Below are 15924 nucleotides of genomic sequence, written 5' to 3'. Positions count from 1 at the left end.
AAAAGAAAAAAAGTTTTGGAGGGAGTGGAGGAGAAAGAAAAGAATAATGAATAGTAAAAGTTCTGTTTTTTTTCCTTAAATTTACCCAGTCAGTTTTTATAGTCTCTTGATTCTTACTCATACTTTTGATGCTCAATTCCTTTTTAAAAAACATACCACGTATATCTGCATCTGAGAATACTAATGTTTGTAGTTCAAGGTGGTCTGATTTTGTTTTTGTTAACTTTTGCTCATAGTGTCTTTGTTTCCACATTTTGTGATCGATTTTGAGCTCATGTTTGATTTGATGGAAATTTCTTTGGAAATTCTTTTTTTTTTTTTTTGAGATGGAGTCTCACTCTGTCACCCAGGTTGGAGCGCAGTGGTGCGGTCTCGGCTCACTGCAAGCTCCGCCTCCTGGGTTCATGCCATTCTCCTGCCTCAGCCTCCTGAGTAGCTGGGACTACAGGTGCCCGTCACCACTCCCGGCTAATTTTTTGTATTTTTAGTAGAGACGGGGTTTCACCGTCTTAGCCAGGATGGTCTCGATCTCCTGACCTCGTGATCCACCTGCCTCGGCCTCTCAAAGTGCTGGGATTACAGGCATGAGCCACCACCCCCGGCCTGGAAATTCTTTTGAGGCCTGAGTTGAAGGTGAATTTCTCCAGAGGGGATTTGTGTTTGCTTCTCTGAGAACTGCTACCCTGGTTCTTCTTTGCATCTAATTCTCCCAAAATGTGAATCAGCCTAAAACTTCTGTGAGGCTTGAGTGGTTTATGAGTTCTCAGAGGAATTTTTTCCTCCTTTATCCAGAACCAACATTAATACAGGCAAGTTTCCTTCCCAGATGTCTTTGCAAGGCAAGTCCCCTCTCCAGTCCCCCTTTACTAAGGTGGGTCATCTTTTAGGGTCCTGGTTTTACCCAGAGGTATCTCTTTTGAGATTCAGCCTCCTGCCTTACTCAGACCCTACATTTGTTTCCTGCTTCCCCTTTGCGGCCAAAGCCCAGGCTCTCTGTCGTTACTCATCGACACTGCCCTGGCATAGCTGCTGACTCTCGCCGTCCTCTCCGCTCTCCAGTTTCGTACCTTCCTTTGGTCTTTAGGCAGTACTGCGTTTAGAAAGGGAGCGTGTCCTGGTGGCTCAGGTGCAGGCTGTGCAGCCCACCTGAAAGCCCAGCTTGCCCGCTGACTAGCTGTTTGACCTTGAACAGGTTTCTTCACCTTCCTGAGCTTCTGTTTTCCCATCTGTGAAGTGGAGATAATAGTCTCAACCTCATAGGGTTGTGAAAATGTCATCGCCTAATACATATAAAGTGCTTAATGCAGGGTCTGGCTCACACAGTAAACACTCAGTGTATGTTAACTATTGTTATTTTTGGCTTCTAAGGACTTCCCTTTCTTGCCAGCTCAGCAGTGCATTTTAAAAAAGAATGTTTTCACCAGCATCTTCGGCATTTTGTACTAAGAGGAGTTTTCATCATAACTAGTCTCCCACATTATCTTGATTTTGATATTTTTATACCTCCAAACTGATCTGAAAAAGCAGTTTCCTCTACCTCTGGAAACTTTTTCTAAAATGTGCATGCCACATTTACTATTCGCATCTCCCAGCTGTATGTTCTCAAGCTGAGGGACCTGTGTCTGCTTGGCTGGTGGGATTTTCAGTCTGCTGCTGTTTTTCTTCTGTAGGATCCTGTGCTCTGAGTCAGCCAGTACCTTTCACTCTGATTGTCTGAACTTTAACGCCATGACTTACGGTGCTACCCAGGCTCGCCGCCTCTCCACGGCCTCCTCTGTCACCAAACCTCCACACTTCATCCTCACCACTGACTGGATTTGGTACTGGAGTGATGAGTTTGGTTCTTGGCAGGAATATGGAAGACAGGTAAGTGTGATGGAAAGAGGGTGAATGTTTTGTCCTGAGGATCTGTAAGAGAGGAGCCAAATAAGAGCCCCCATATTGTTGCCAGGGGCATCCTTGAGAGAGCTGAGGATCCCCAGGTGCCAGTGTGGCTCACTTGCTTTGGGAGAATTATGGCAAAACTAGATAAGTTGGAATTTATTTGTATGAGCTTTCATCTTTGAAGAGCTTCCATCTGTTGGCTCATGAGAACTGAATGACAAATTTGTAGTGAGATCAAGTTTCTTCACTGGTTTTATTAAATGGGATAGAAAGATGTTTCTCTTGTTGAACAGGTAACTTAACCCCAGAGCTGGTGCCTATGTGCAAGTGTGTTTGTGTAGCTGTGGTATAGAGGTAAAGGCTTTTCAAACCGGTTGTCTGCCATTTCTGCAACTTTACAGAAGGTAGGCAAATATAAGAAAATTGATTTATATCATGTATAGGTTTGGAATCCAAGCCAAATAACAAAAAGCAGCTGTCAATTATTCGCAGGTGTTTGTGGATGGGTCAGATTAAAGGGAGTCCCCTGGTCACTTACAGAAATACAAGTTTAGGCCGGGCATGGTGGCTCATGCCTATAATCCCAGCACTTTGGGAGGCCAAGGCAGGCAGATCACTTGAGGTCAGGAGTTCAAGACCAGCCTGGCCAACATGGTGAAACCCCGTCTCTACTAAAAATACAAAAATTGGCCAGGTGTGATGGCGTATGCCTGTGGTCCCAGCTACGCGGGAGACTGAGGTATGAATGAGAATCACTTGAACCCGGGAGGCAGAGGTTGCAGTGAGCAGAGATCACACCACTGTACTCCAGCCTGGGCGAAAGAGCGAGATTCCGTCTCAAGTACAAGTTTAGGGAAGGCACCATTGATAAAGAACCCACCCTCCAAAATGAAAATCGATAGGTATTTTGTACTCTTCTGGGTTTTAAGAGGCTGTATTGAAGCTTTAGTTTCTTATTCTTAACTGCCCTCAGAATGCCCTTTAACTCTGATGATGCTCTAATGTAAGCTCCATGAGGGCAGGGACTTTTGTCTTTGTTTTGCCCCATCGTATCCTGTATGTGGAATGATGCATAGCCGGTCCTCAGGAACTAGACATTGGCTGATGGAAGGAGGAGGGTGTTACTGACAGTGTCTGTTGGTCAGCTGGAGATGGTCACTCTCAGCGATGGCCTTGCTGCCTCGCACTACTTCCTTTCCCCTCTGCTTACCTGCTCCCCTCTTGCCAGCACCAGCCTCTCCTTGCTTGCTGCTCTGCCCTGCCTGCCTTTCCCACCTGTCTCCCTCCCTTCGTGGGCGACCTGGGACGCTCTCTGACCTGCCCTGTGGGACTCATCCAGATAAGCTCTCTGGGTTTGGTCAGGAGCGTGAGGGGAAGAGGCTGTGGCATGACATGGAGGAGGGGGACAGGATGACCGCCCAATCATGCTCTGGGAATCCCGGCTTTCCTTGAGATGGAGGGACAGATGGCAGGCGCAACAACACTTAGCAGATGTGACCGTCACGTTCATTTTGTTTGGGGATCTGTCCGGCTTCTTGGAGACCGCTGGTTGCTGAATGAGATGACACAGGGCTCTGGGCAACCCATGCAAAAGTGGGGTTCCCCGGTGGTGTCTCATCACAGCTCTGGTTGTTGGGGCCGTTCTCCTCCAGCCAACACCTGGAGCGTGCCCCTTTCTCTCCTGTGCTCCTCCTCCTTTGTGGCAGTGCAGAAACTCATGGTGAGCAGTTTGAGAATGTCTGGGGATGAACCGCGTGTGGATGTTATTGATATGCCACGTGCTAGTGGGGGTGTAGAAACACGTGTAGGCTTGGTGGCTTCAGGCTGGACAGCCTAGGATGATCTGGTTTTTCTTGTCCTCCCTTTCCTACATGTTTCTGGTGTAACCCCACATTTAGGTTTCTTTTTTAGTTTTCTGCTAATTGCCACTTCAAAACAGTTTTCTCTTGATTCCCAGAAAAGCTAAGTTTTTTCTGTCTGAGCTCAAGAAGTACTCCAACATTTCATGTCAAAATCAGACACCTGCTGGTCCTGCCACAGGACATGTGGGAATCTGTCATTCCTTCCACATCTCACTGGTGCCTCCAGGTGCCAAACCGAGACCTTTCTCAGCTTAACACATAATATGGCTGCCATTGTTGGTTTCTCCTTCCAAACCTCCCACTGAGGGCAAAAAAACTCTTTGCTTTTTGCTTTCTGCTCATCCACTTGCATCTTCCCTCCCTCTGTGACCACCCGTCTGCAGGGATTTTGACTGGAGGCCTGGGGTCGGGGCAGGACACGTGCATCTGACTGCTGCTTCTCCTCTCTGTTTCCCTGACTCAGAGCTTCATTTCCTCAGGCCCAAAGGGGAGGGATTGTTTTCTTTTCCTTTCCTCTTGTTGTCGGAAAGGGATTTTTATACCACATCCTCTTCCTCCCGGACTCTAGTCTAATGGCTTGGTTTTGAAGGAGGACAGACTTCAGAGAGAGAAACTTAGGTGCCACTATGAGACCATAAACTAGGAGGCTGCTTTACAAACCATTATACCTCTTACACCCACCCCTCATGGTCCTCATGGGGCCAATTCATGTCATCCCTCGGGCTTGGGCCTTGGCTCAGGCATCTTTTTCTTCCAAGAAACCTTTGCTGGGTCTCACCCTTCCTTGGTCATTCTTAGTTACCCCTCTCAGCGTCTAGAGCACCCGTGAGACCTGTGTGGGACCTTGTGCTTGAGGCTTTGAAATGTCTGGGTACTTTTTTTCCCCTTCTCCATTGCTGGACTCAGTTGCGCAGAGGCATGGGTGACTCTTGTCTTGTCTCACTTTTGTTCTGTTAGTAACACCTAAAGCTTGTGACCCAGAACAACTAGGGTGGTAGCAGTACGAGGAGCAGGAAAATTGACAGGGACAGAGGGAGTTAGTTGGTTATAGGTTCAATAACTTTAATTTTAGTTGTCAGTTTAATGTCAAATTTAATAAGAACAGTGATGATAATAGTAACATTTATTGAGTATGTTTTGTTGTGGGCACTGTACTAAGTGTTCCACATGCCTTATTTAAATGATTTCTCCAGCCCTGTGAGGACAATATAGTCCTGTTGTATAAAGGGATGAATATGGCCTAAGTACTATTATTCATGTTACAAGCTTGAGATAACGGAGGCTCAGGGAGGTTAAGATAACTTGCCAAAGTTATAGAGCCAGCAGGTTTGGGAGCCAGAACTCAAACTCACTCCAGCCGAAGCTATGAGATTTCCTGTAGGTAATTGTGGAAGGATAGGGATTGAAATGGATAATTTAAAAATAGATGAATGCTCCTAGGGACCAGAAAAAGAAAACCGCAAGGAAGAGGACCGAGCTCTGATTAAAGGATGGTTGCAACATGAATAGACAGGTAAGAGCAGCCTGGCTTGGGCTGCCCAGTCAAGCAGCACTCGAGAAGTCGCTGTTGCTGTTCTGCCGGCATTTGAGTGGCTGCCGCGTCCTCTGTCCTAGGTGACCTGAGTGCCCTCCTCTCCGTTGCTCCCATCCCTGTCTTCCTGCTCAGCAGGACCCATATTTACTGCATTGTGTTTGCTAGGGCAGCTTCAGGAGAGAGTCATGTTGCCTCCGTTCTGTGCCTCTGTCTCCTGCCATACCATGCTCCCTGGCCTCCATCTTCCCCACCACAGGACTGTCCACCAGGAGCATCTCTGAAATGTGGCGTGGGTGCCACCAGCGTCTTTCCTCATCACGCAGTCTCTTGCCTTCATAAAGTGTCTGGCTTTCCATCGCAGGGCACGGCGCACCCTGTGACCACTGTCAGCAGTAGCGACGTGGAGAAGGCCTACCTGGCCTACTGCACACCGGGGTCTGATGGCCAGGCAGCTACCTTGAAGTTCCAGGCCGGAAAGCACAACTACGAGTTAGATTTCAAAGGTATCCTGTGCCCTGCCCTCGCCCAGCAGAGCCTGCCTGTGTTGGCTCTGTCCCTACACCTTAACCCTGGAGGAGCCGTGTGCACACACTGAGGGCCTGGGTGGGTACAGGAAAGAAAAGCAAGGTACCAGGTCCAAGGTAGACCTCGAGACAGATGACACTGGCCCTGTGCAGTGGAGGAAGAGCTGCATCGAGGGTGAGAGGAGAATCGACCTCAGGAGGGGCAGGAGCCCCAAGTGTGGAGGACAAGCAGAGTCAGCATGCATATAGTGTGGTTGTTCTGCTGTGTCCGAGGACTAACCTGAGTCCCTGACAGGTGTCCGAGCAGCTCTGTCGTGCAGTGTCTGCCTTTCACTCCCTGCTGCAGCAGTGCTGCTGTCATCTTTTTTTTGAGACGGAGTCTTGCTCTGTCACCCAGGCTGGAGTGCAATGGCGTGATCTTGGCTCACTGCAACCTCCGTGTCCCGGGTTCAAGTGATTCTTGTGCTTCAGCCTCCCACGTAGCTGGAATTACAGTCATGAGCCGTCACACCTGGCTAATTTTTTGTATTTTTAGTAGAGACGGGGTTTCATCATGTTGGCCAGACTGGTCTTGAATTCCTGTCCTCAAGTGATCTACCCACCTTGGCCTCCCAATGTGCTGGAATTTCAGGCATGAGCCACCGCGCCCGGCCTGCTGCCATCTTTTCTGTAGGCGACTTTGGAGTTGATGGGTTTAACGGATGGTAGGACACAGAGCAATTAAAAGTCCCTGAGAAGCAGATTTTCATGCACTCATGGTGACCTGAGGCTGGGGCTGAAATGTTTCATCCTAGTTGCATTACAGAGAGAAATAGGCGACCCTTTGGCCAGTTCCTCCAAGTGGCTGATTTGTGAGAATTTTTTTTTTTTTTAGTTTTAATTTTGTGTAGTTTCTCTTAAGCCATTTCCACATGAGTGTATCGGTCTAGCTTTATTCAGTTCCGTTTTCCTGTATTTCACATTTTAAACTCTTGAGTCCTTCTGAATGTTCAGCATTTTATAAGGGAGTAAGTGGGCCTTCCTTTAAACACAGTTTATGGTTTTCTTTATTTTTGCAGACCTTTATTCTATGTGGAGTATAGTGAAGTGTCTGGTAAATTATCCTAAAACCACTTTGGCTGTCTGTTTCTGGCCTTGGTTTTGCTTGTGGTTTTGTGGCACTTGTGGTTTTGCTTAGGGTAGATCACTACCCCCTTGACATGCCCTTACAGTGAAGTTTTTCTCCTCTAGAGTGCGAACTGCCTCTGCTGGAGAGTGCCAGCCACGTGTGGTCTGGTTTGCTTTCCACAGCCTGACACACACCAGTGCATGAGAGGGGACAGTGAGAGCATAAGACGTTAATCAAATCAGGACTGCCCTGGAGGTCAGGACTGTGTGGCAAGCATGCATCTGACTGCTGCTGACAGCGATCTGGAATATTTCTTTTAAATATCTGGAAAATATCAAAACAGATATATCAGAAATGTCAGATACTACCTTGATCATTCCCAACCTAGGCCACACCCTGGGGACATAACAGAACCTCATGATAGGGATGGGGAAGAGCACACACGTGCAGTTTATGATTCCTGCAGACTGACCGAAGCCCATTTGAGTGGGCACAATTCTTCTTTTCCTCCTTCTCCTCCTCCTCCTCCTTCTCCTACTTCTCCTCCTCCTCCTCCTCCTTCTCCTCCTCCTCCTCCTTCTCCTACTTCTCCTCCTCCTCCTCCTCCTCCTCCTCCTCCTCCTCCTCCTCCTCCTCCTCTTCCTCCTCTTCCTCCCTCCTCCTCGTCCTCTTCCTCGTCCTCCTCCTCATCCTCTTCCTCCTCCTCCTCTTCCTCTTCCCCCTCCTCCTCTTCCTCTTCCTCTTCCTCTTCCTCCTCCTTCTTTTGGTAGATACCAGTATCCACAAAAGAAGCTTGAGATGAATTGGCTTCTTCCCCCACAACTTCACTACTAAGTATAAAGCAAGTCTCAAAGCAAACTGCCACACATATTTATTAGCTATTTATTAGGAAGCAAGTACATTTAAAACACACACAAAATAGCCCAAATGAGTTGTTCTGAAGGTTTAGGGATGATTCGGTTCTGCCCTTTTAGGGACTCCTGTCATAAATGATTCACTCAAGGCAAATGACAGGATTCCAGAAGCAGAATTCTAGCATCCTGTTAGGTGGTGTCAGACGGGGCAGAATCCCCCAAAGACAGGCCGTAGCCTAGGGTATCCTCTGGAAGGGTAAATTAGGGAAAAGACCTCACTTTACTGTGTCCATAGAAGGGTAGGGAATGTGTCTGACACACATTTAGCCAGTCCACGTATCTTGGCTCACTTTTAATTTCACCAGTGAAAGCCATTTAAGATTCATCACAGATGGCCAGTAGGCCAGTAACACCCATTTAAATATGCCAGTGAGAATGGTCTTGATGGGCAGCTGAGTAGTGGGTAACAGAAGGGGTCATGGTTGCTGCATCTGGATCATGGGCTCTGAATGAGAATGTGGATGGACCTCCAGGAATGGTAACCATCTCGGCTGCAACCTAAGAGACACACACTTGGATAACCATCCAGTTTATGCTCAAGTGCAATAAGGCTAATTCTGGACATCTATAATTTTTAATATTAAAATGTTTTGTAAATGGAAATAAAATTAGCTGGGCATGGTGTCACACTCCTGTAGTCCCAGCTACTGGGGAGGCTGAGGTGGGAGGATTACTTGAGCCGGTGAGTTCAAGGTCCACTTGAGCAACAAAGCACAAGACCCCATCTCTTAAAAAAAAAAAAAAAAGTAAAACTTGAGAGGGTTTTCCTGGCAGGCAAGGACATAACAAACACTTCTAGGTATTTGTCATTTTTCAACTTGAGGGGCCAGTTCCCCCAACCCCAAATCCTCAGGATGAGCATGGGGTTCTTGAGGGTGGGGAAGCAAGAAATTTGTTTATTAAAGATATTGTTGGTTTAGAAAGGTTGATGAATACTGCCATAGTTTAACTAAAACAAAGTTATAAAACTTACATTAACTCTGAATCCCACTAACTCAAGACGTGGTAGTTTGATCTCAGGCTGGGGTGAGGCTTTTTTATATCCAAGCTGGGAAAAATTGCCAAGCAAAATAATGGTTTAAACAAGGTTGGAAGGAACAATTTAAAAGCACTCATGTATAATTGATATGTCAATTACTAATCATTCCTCTATTCATTAAACCCAGTCTCCTAAGGGTACCTATTTTCTTTATGAATATTTGAAATGTGTAAAATGGCCCTATTTTTTACAGACTGATTCTGGGCTTTACACATTTGGATAAGCTTTCAAATCTGTCTAATTTGTGTTCATAAAACATTGCCATCCTGTGTGTATGTATATGTATATGTATATTTTTTCACTGGTTATGTTTTTTTTCAGCCTTCGTTCAGAAAAACCTGGTCTATGGCACAACTAAAAAGGTTTGCCGCAGACCCAAATACATGTCTCCCCAGGATGTGACGACTATGCAAACCTGGTAGGTTGCAGTGGGGGGCTTGGTACTTAGGATGTAATCAGCTGGGGTGTGCTCTGCAGCGGTGACAGAAAACCTGCCTCAGACAGCACCCGGGCACCCATTGGCTTGTACAGCGAAGTGCTCCCGCACTCTGTTATCGTTTGTCTTCTACTAGTTGGACCAGAGTGGGAATTACCCTGTGGGTAGAAGCTTCGTGATGCGTAATTAGAAGGCTGCCTGTTGTGATCCGCGATGATTCCCTGGAAAAGACAGACTCTGAAGGCGAGTCTAGACTTGAAGCCAACCCGTCCTCCGTTTGTCTTTTCTGTGGAATCATTGAGTCATAGACTTGAATTTTTTAAATGTTGAAATAATGAAATAATGATGGAATTACACCAATAAAAACTCATGTATTTTAGTATTTGAATATCATGGAATACCAAAACTCTAAAAACAGATATTGCAGTCACTAATGGGTGAGCTTCGTCGGGGTGAGTTTCTTTCATTCCCAAGATGGCTGCCAGGAGCCACCAGGTTAGCCTGTGGCCTGTGAGCCCCTAGAAGGGAGGAGAGAAACCTCCTATAGCAGATGAGGGGAAATTCTTGTGCTTTGCACTGATCAGACCCTATCTCAACCACTGGTGTTATTTTAGGCTGGGGGAGGTGGGATGGGATTGGAACTGAGAGGAAGGGGTCAGTGTTCTCCAAACCACGCAGCCACATATTGGGGGAAGGTGGCCTGCATGGTGGAGAGGGACCACAGTGCCCATACAGTTTGGGCTTGCCAGAGCCAGTGCTGGGACTTTAGGCAGTGTTACTGGTAGCTGGCTGCACCTTCTGTTTGCCTCAGAGGTCTGGCTTGTGTCTATTTTATGGAGAACCAACAATGTCTCTTTTGGTTCTTTTGTTTTGTGAAGCATGCAAAGGTCCTTTTTAAATGAGTTTGGTACAAGATAGAGGAGAAAGGTATTATCAGTCCACGAAACTGCCTTGTGAGTCAGACCTAGCAAAGTAATTTCCTGGGAATGTGCCTTACTTTTTCCTTTTTAAATTAAAATTTATTTTTGCACTGGGTGCAGTGACTCACACCTATAATCCCAACAGTTCGACAGGCCGAGTCGGGTAGATTGCTTGAGCCCAGGAGTTCGAGACCAGCCTGTGTGCCTGTAGTCCCAGCTACTCAGGAGGCTGAGGTGGGAGAGACACCTGAGCCCGGGGAGGTCGAGGCTGTAGTGAGCCAAGATCACGCCACTGCACTCCAGCCTGGGTGACAGAGTGAGACCCGTCTCAAAAATAATAATAATTATTATTATTGTTTTTGACTATGTGTATAACCTTCACGTGATTGAAAGTCAAACCTATATAAAATGGTATCCTCTGTAGTCTGTAACTTCCTCCCTGTTATCTCTACCCTGTTCCCACTGTGGGTAACATTAGTTTCTGGTTTCTCCTTTTTATGTTTCTCTTTGCAAAAATAAGCATTTGCATACATACACGTAAAAGTATTTTCTTCTTGCACAAAAGGGAACATGCTATCTATACTGTTCTATACCCTTTTTTGTTTTCACTTAAAAATAGATCCTGATAATCACTTTGTTTCAATTCATTAACTTCCTCAATCTGTTTCTTCTTTCCTGGTTCTCTGTAATATGTATGTACCATAGTTTACTTAATATGTCCCCTTTTCATGGATGTTTGTGTTGTTTTCAGTCTTTTGCTATTACAAAGTATAATGCTGTGATGAACCATTTGATGTATGTGCTGTTTCAAATTTTGGAGGTATGGCCAGGTGCAGTGGTGCACACCTATAATCCCAGCGCTTTGGGAGGCCAAGATGGAAAGATCGCTTGAACCCAGGAGGTTGAGACCAACCTGGGCAACATAGCGAGACCCCGACTCTTTTTTTTTTTAATTAAAAAAAACAAATTTTGGAGGTAGACTGTTAGGTCAGAGTCCTAGGAAGTAAACCAAGTTCTTTTCCATGGGCTTGAATCATTATGCACACCCACTAGGACGCATGAGATGCCACAGAGTGAGTTGTCAGGCTCTTGGGCTTTTGCATTTCTCAGGGGTAAAAGATGGGTCAGTGGACTTCAGTTTGCTCTCTCTTAGGAGTGAGGTTGAATATTATTTCTAACATGTAAGTGCCATTTTTGCTTCTTTTTCTGTGGACTGTTGGTCTTTTTATCCATTTTTCTATCAACTTTCTGATATTTTTCTTAAATATCAAGAGCCTTTTATCTATTAGGGAGGTTGGCCCTTGTTTTGTTACATAAATGGCAAATATTTTCTCTTAGTTTGTTGTTTGCATTTTGACTTTGCCTGTGAAGTATTTTACCATAAAGATATGTTTCTTATTATTTAAGTTAAATGTATCAGTGTCTTACTGATTCTGGATTTAGAGTTTTGGTTGATTATGACCCTCCTGTTTCTGGAAGTCATTTTTTATTCTTTTCCTATACAAAGCCTACCCTAGACAAGGTTTGGAAAAGTCTCTTTGCTTTCTGAGAGTAGATCTCTCTTGTCATTCTAATTTAGTTTTCAGGGGGCCACAAGAAGATGCCAAATGTCCAAACTAAAAGTGATGCAGACTAAGATATGAGTGATTTGGGGTCTCTTGTAAGCGGAGTGTCACACACTGTTCACACAGATGAAGTGTTCAGTTCTTCTCTCTGACCCATGTGCCAGCAGCTGGTTGTCATTAACTCCAGTAAGCAAGTCTGCTTGGGCCTGCATGGTCAACTGGGAATCTGAGGGTAGATCACTTTGAGAAACAACTTTTCTGTTTACACAATTAATGGGGTCATAAAATGTAATGTCCATATTCAGAAGTTATAATACAGGAGTGTCATGTAAAATTTATTTATGTATGTATTTATTTATTTATGAGACAGGGTCTCACTCTGTCACCCGGGATGGAATGCAGTGACCTGATCACGGCTTACTGCACCTTCCACCTCCCGGGCTCAAGCAGTCCTCCCGCCTCAGCATCCCAAGTAGTTGGGACCACAGGCGTGCACCACCATGCCCAGCTAATTTTTTTATTTTTTGTAGAGACAGGGTCTCACCACGTTGCCCATCCTCCATGAAAATGTTTCATTCATGTGATTGGGTCTTATTTTTTCTTTTCTTACCTTCTTTTGTGTATATGTATATTTTAAAGGCTATAGTAGAAACTACATGTTCTTCACTTCAGTACAAGTAAATCAATATCTTTGCCCTCCTATCTTTTCTTCCATTTGCCTTCGTCTCAACTTTTTTTAAACCTCAAGAGGCACCATTATTTTATACTCTGAAAGTTTCATTAAATTTACTCACATTTTTACCACTTTGTCCTTTCAGATTACCTTAGATCAGGGGTGTCCAATCTTTTTGGCTTTCCCGGGCCACATTAAAGGAAAAAGAATTGGGCCACACGTAAAATACACTAACACTAACGATAGCTGAGCTAAAAGAAAAAAAACCCACAAGAAATGTTTTAAGAAAGTTTACAGATTTGTGTTGGGTCACATTCAAAGCTATCCTGGGTCACATGCAGCCTGTGGGCTGCAGGTTGGACAAGGCTGCCTTCGATGAAGATTTGTTGGAAAATTGTTCTTGGTTTGTCTGAATGTGTATGTATGTATGCATGTATGTATGTATGTATGTATGTATGTATGTATTTTGAGATGGAGTCGCACTGTCACCCAGGCCAGAGTGCAGTGGCATGATCTTGGCTCACTGCAACCTCTGCCTCTTGAGTTCAAGCGATTCTCCTGTCTCAGGCTCCTGAGTAGCTTGGACTACTGGTGTGCGCCACCATGCCCAGCTAATTTTTGTATTTTTGGTGGAGATGGGGTTTCATTATGTTGGTCAGGCTGGTCTTGAACTCCTGATCTCAAGTGATCTGCCCACCTCGGCCTCCCAAAGTGCTGGGATTACAGGCGTGGGCCACTGTGCCCGGCCAATATGTGTATTTATTTTGCCATCAATCTTGAAGGAAATTTTCACTGGGTATAGAATTTCAGGTTGTAGGGATTTTCTCTTGGATCATTGGTGATGATCACTCCACTGTATTCTGGCTTCCATTGTTGCTTTTGAGAAATTGCCTGTTGGTCTAACAGGTGCTTCTTTGACAGTAATCACTCTTTTTTCCTTTGGCTACTTTTAAGAGCTTGTTTGTCTTGGAGGTAGGCATCCTCACTAAGGTGTATTTAGGTATGTGCTTTTATCATGGTTGAGATTCTTTGGGCTTCTTAAGCTGTGGATTGGTGCGTCTCATCAGTTCTCTTTGAAAATCGCCTCCGCTGTCTTGTCTCTCCTCTCTTAGAGCTTCACTTAGGTTCTGATCATATTCCAGTTCTCACTGTTCTCCATGTCTCAGCTTCTTTCCTGCATTTTCCATTTCCTTGTTGCTGTGGGTCACATTCTGGACAATTTAATTTCACATATCTTTCAGCTCACTGATTCTTCCTCCAGCTGGTCTAATCTGCTATTAAGCCTGTCCACTACACTTTTATTATTAAAGATTGTACTTAATTCTGTAAGTTCTATTTGGTTCTTTTTTAGATCTTCCAGGTCTTTTTATAGCTTCCTGTTCCTTGCATATGTTTTTAAAGTTTGTCTTTTTTTTTCCTTTAAACATAGGAAGAATAATTGTTTTGTAATCTCTTTGATAATTTCAGCATCTTAAGTCTTTGTGGGTCTGTTTTTGGCTGATTCTTGCTGGTAGGACCTTACTTGGTTATTTTTGAACTGTGCCATTTTCCGAGGAAAGTTATTTGTGGGAGTTCTTTGAGGCTTAGGATGAAGGTGTATGTTTCATGCCAGCAGAAACAGAAGGTAGATCTATTTAGAAAGAACAGTGTATTCTGAAACTTAATAGGAATGATTTGTAATTATAGTTTCACAGTCCTTGTTCCTGAACCCTTGATCCGTATGTCTTTTGAACTGCTTTTATTTAATTTTTAGAAAGATAATGTGATGCTTGTATCACGTGACACTCTGTATTTTAGCACATTAATATTTCTGCAGTAAAGAATATGCATAGTCCGTTTAAGAAGGATAGATACAGATCACAATGGCCTCTTACTAACTTCAGTCAAATTTCCATTGCCAAATGAGTTTTGATGTCACTTTTATGTTTTTCAAAAAATGTTTTATTTCATATTTTCTCCTGCTTTTCCTGAGCTGTATAAAAAAAGTTTTAAAATGTTAATTAGACCTCATTGAGGCCTTTAAAAAATGTCTTTAGAGCTCTTAGAATTTCAGAATTGTGGATAAAGGTTTATGGCTGTGTGTGTGCTCCTTTAACCATGTACTCCATCCATCCCTTTTATCCCTTCTGTGTGGTAGTTGGGACACAGGTGAGAAATAGGTCTCTCAGGACTGTAGGACTGTAGGACTGTTTGGAGTTTGGCTACACAGGCAAAGATAAAAGTGCTCTCATGTGGTGAATATTGTGTTAACATTCTTCCTTGCCTTCTACCTGCTCTTAAAATATGATATGCTGAGACTCAAGACTGGTGAGATTGGCTAGCAGAGACCACCTATGGTATATTTGCTTTGTGTAAGAATAAAATGTTTACATGTTTTTGTTTACATTTTTGTAGCAATACCAAGTTTCCAGGCCCGAAGAGCATCCCAGACTATTGGGACTCCTCTGCCCTGCCAGACCCAGGCTTTCAGGTAGGGGACGCATGCGCCTGGGGCTGGACAGGAAGGTGTTCTGTAGAAGTGGGTGTATGTGAACAGACTGTGCCATTCCTCAACACTGAAGAAGCTGTAAGGCTGGGGCTAATTGGGGCAGGAGGGCAGTGACAGATGTGGGCTTTATTTTTGTTTTTGTTTTTGTTTTTTGCAGAGGATTTTGTTTTTTCACCACCCAGGAGTTGGCTGTGGCTCTGAGGGGAGGGGTTGTCTTTTGGAGGGAGGAGGATGAGCTGTGAAATTTGCTAGAAAGAGCAGAAATGAGGAGTTTATGGGCTGGGCTTAACCAATAAATACCAATTTTACTAAGCAAGAAAAGGAGAAGAAGCCTGGGGAGGACCTGAGTCCGATGGGCATTTGGAGGGGGGTTACTGTCAGGGGGGAAGGCATTCACTACTAGCAGACAGGAGAATGGACAGTCAATTTGGCACCTTGTTGAGGGGCTCTGACCAGTGGGAGCTGTGCCTGAGTGCAGGAGAGTACGCAGACTAACATCTGAGGCTGCCCATCTGCACCTGGGCTGATGTCTGCCAGCTGGCCGACTGCCGAGCACTGTGTAACTCAGCTTTACAACATGACGATCCCTGTCCTGGGAGGACTTATTGAGCTTGTACAAGGCACATGCAGATGCCAACAGTGCAGGCAAGAAGTGCTAAGGACCTGAAGGGGTTCAACACGTTTGTCTAGACAACTCTGTGGTCCTTGGACCATGTAGTCCAACCTGTGTCTTTGGCCTGTGTGGGACAAAAAAAAAAAAAAAAGAGCAGGGACATCCAGGGGATACCCTCGATGGTGGCCTAAGCATCACGTGTCTGTCCTTTAGATTGGTTTCACAGTGATGAGAGCAAAGTGGACTACAATTTGCAAACATAGTAAATCCTCAACATCATCAATAGGTTCTTGGAAACTGACTTAAAGTGGCACAACATACTGTCTAACGAAACCAATTTCCCATATGCTAACTGACAAACAAG

At 44.8% G+C, this 15924-nt stretch overlaps 1 protein-coding gene across 2 annotated transcripts in view; it reads left to right on the top strand.

The window, feature by feature from the left end:
- Window positions 1–15924, top strand: part of PARP12 (poly(ADP-ribose) polymerase family member 12) — a 39974-nt gene that overhangs the window by 20158 nt on the left and 3892 nt on the right. The window contains exons 6-9 of one of the 2 annotated variants that reach the window (XM_054495842.2): window positions 1671–1866; window positions 5642–5783; window positions 9187–9283; window positions 14854–14929. In XM_054495842.2, coding sequence (XP_054351817.1) covers window positions 1671–1866; window positions 5642–5783; window positions 9187–9283; window positions 14854–14929 — 511 coding nt within the window. Of the gene's footprint in view, window positions 1–1670; window positions 1867–5536; window positions 5784–9186; window positions 9284–14853; window positions 14930–15924 lie in introns of both variants that reach the window. The other variant, XM_054495840.2, reaches the window with a different exon arrangement.

This window comes from Pongo pygmaeus, chromosome 6 (genome assembly GCF_028885625.2).
Source record: "Pongo pygmaeus isolate AG05252 chromosome 6, NHGRI_mPonPyg2-v2.0_pri, whole genome shotgun sequence".
NCBI classification, from domain to species: domain Eukaryota; kingdom Metazoa; phylum Chordata; class Mammalia; order Primates; family Hominidae; genus Pongo; species Pongo pygmaeus.
Note: the sequence above shows the minus strand (reverse complement) of the source record. Positions and strands in the feature narration are given on the sequence as shown.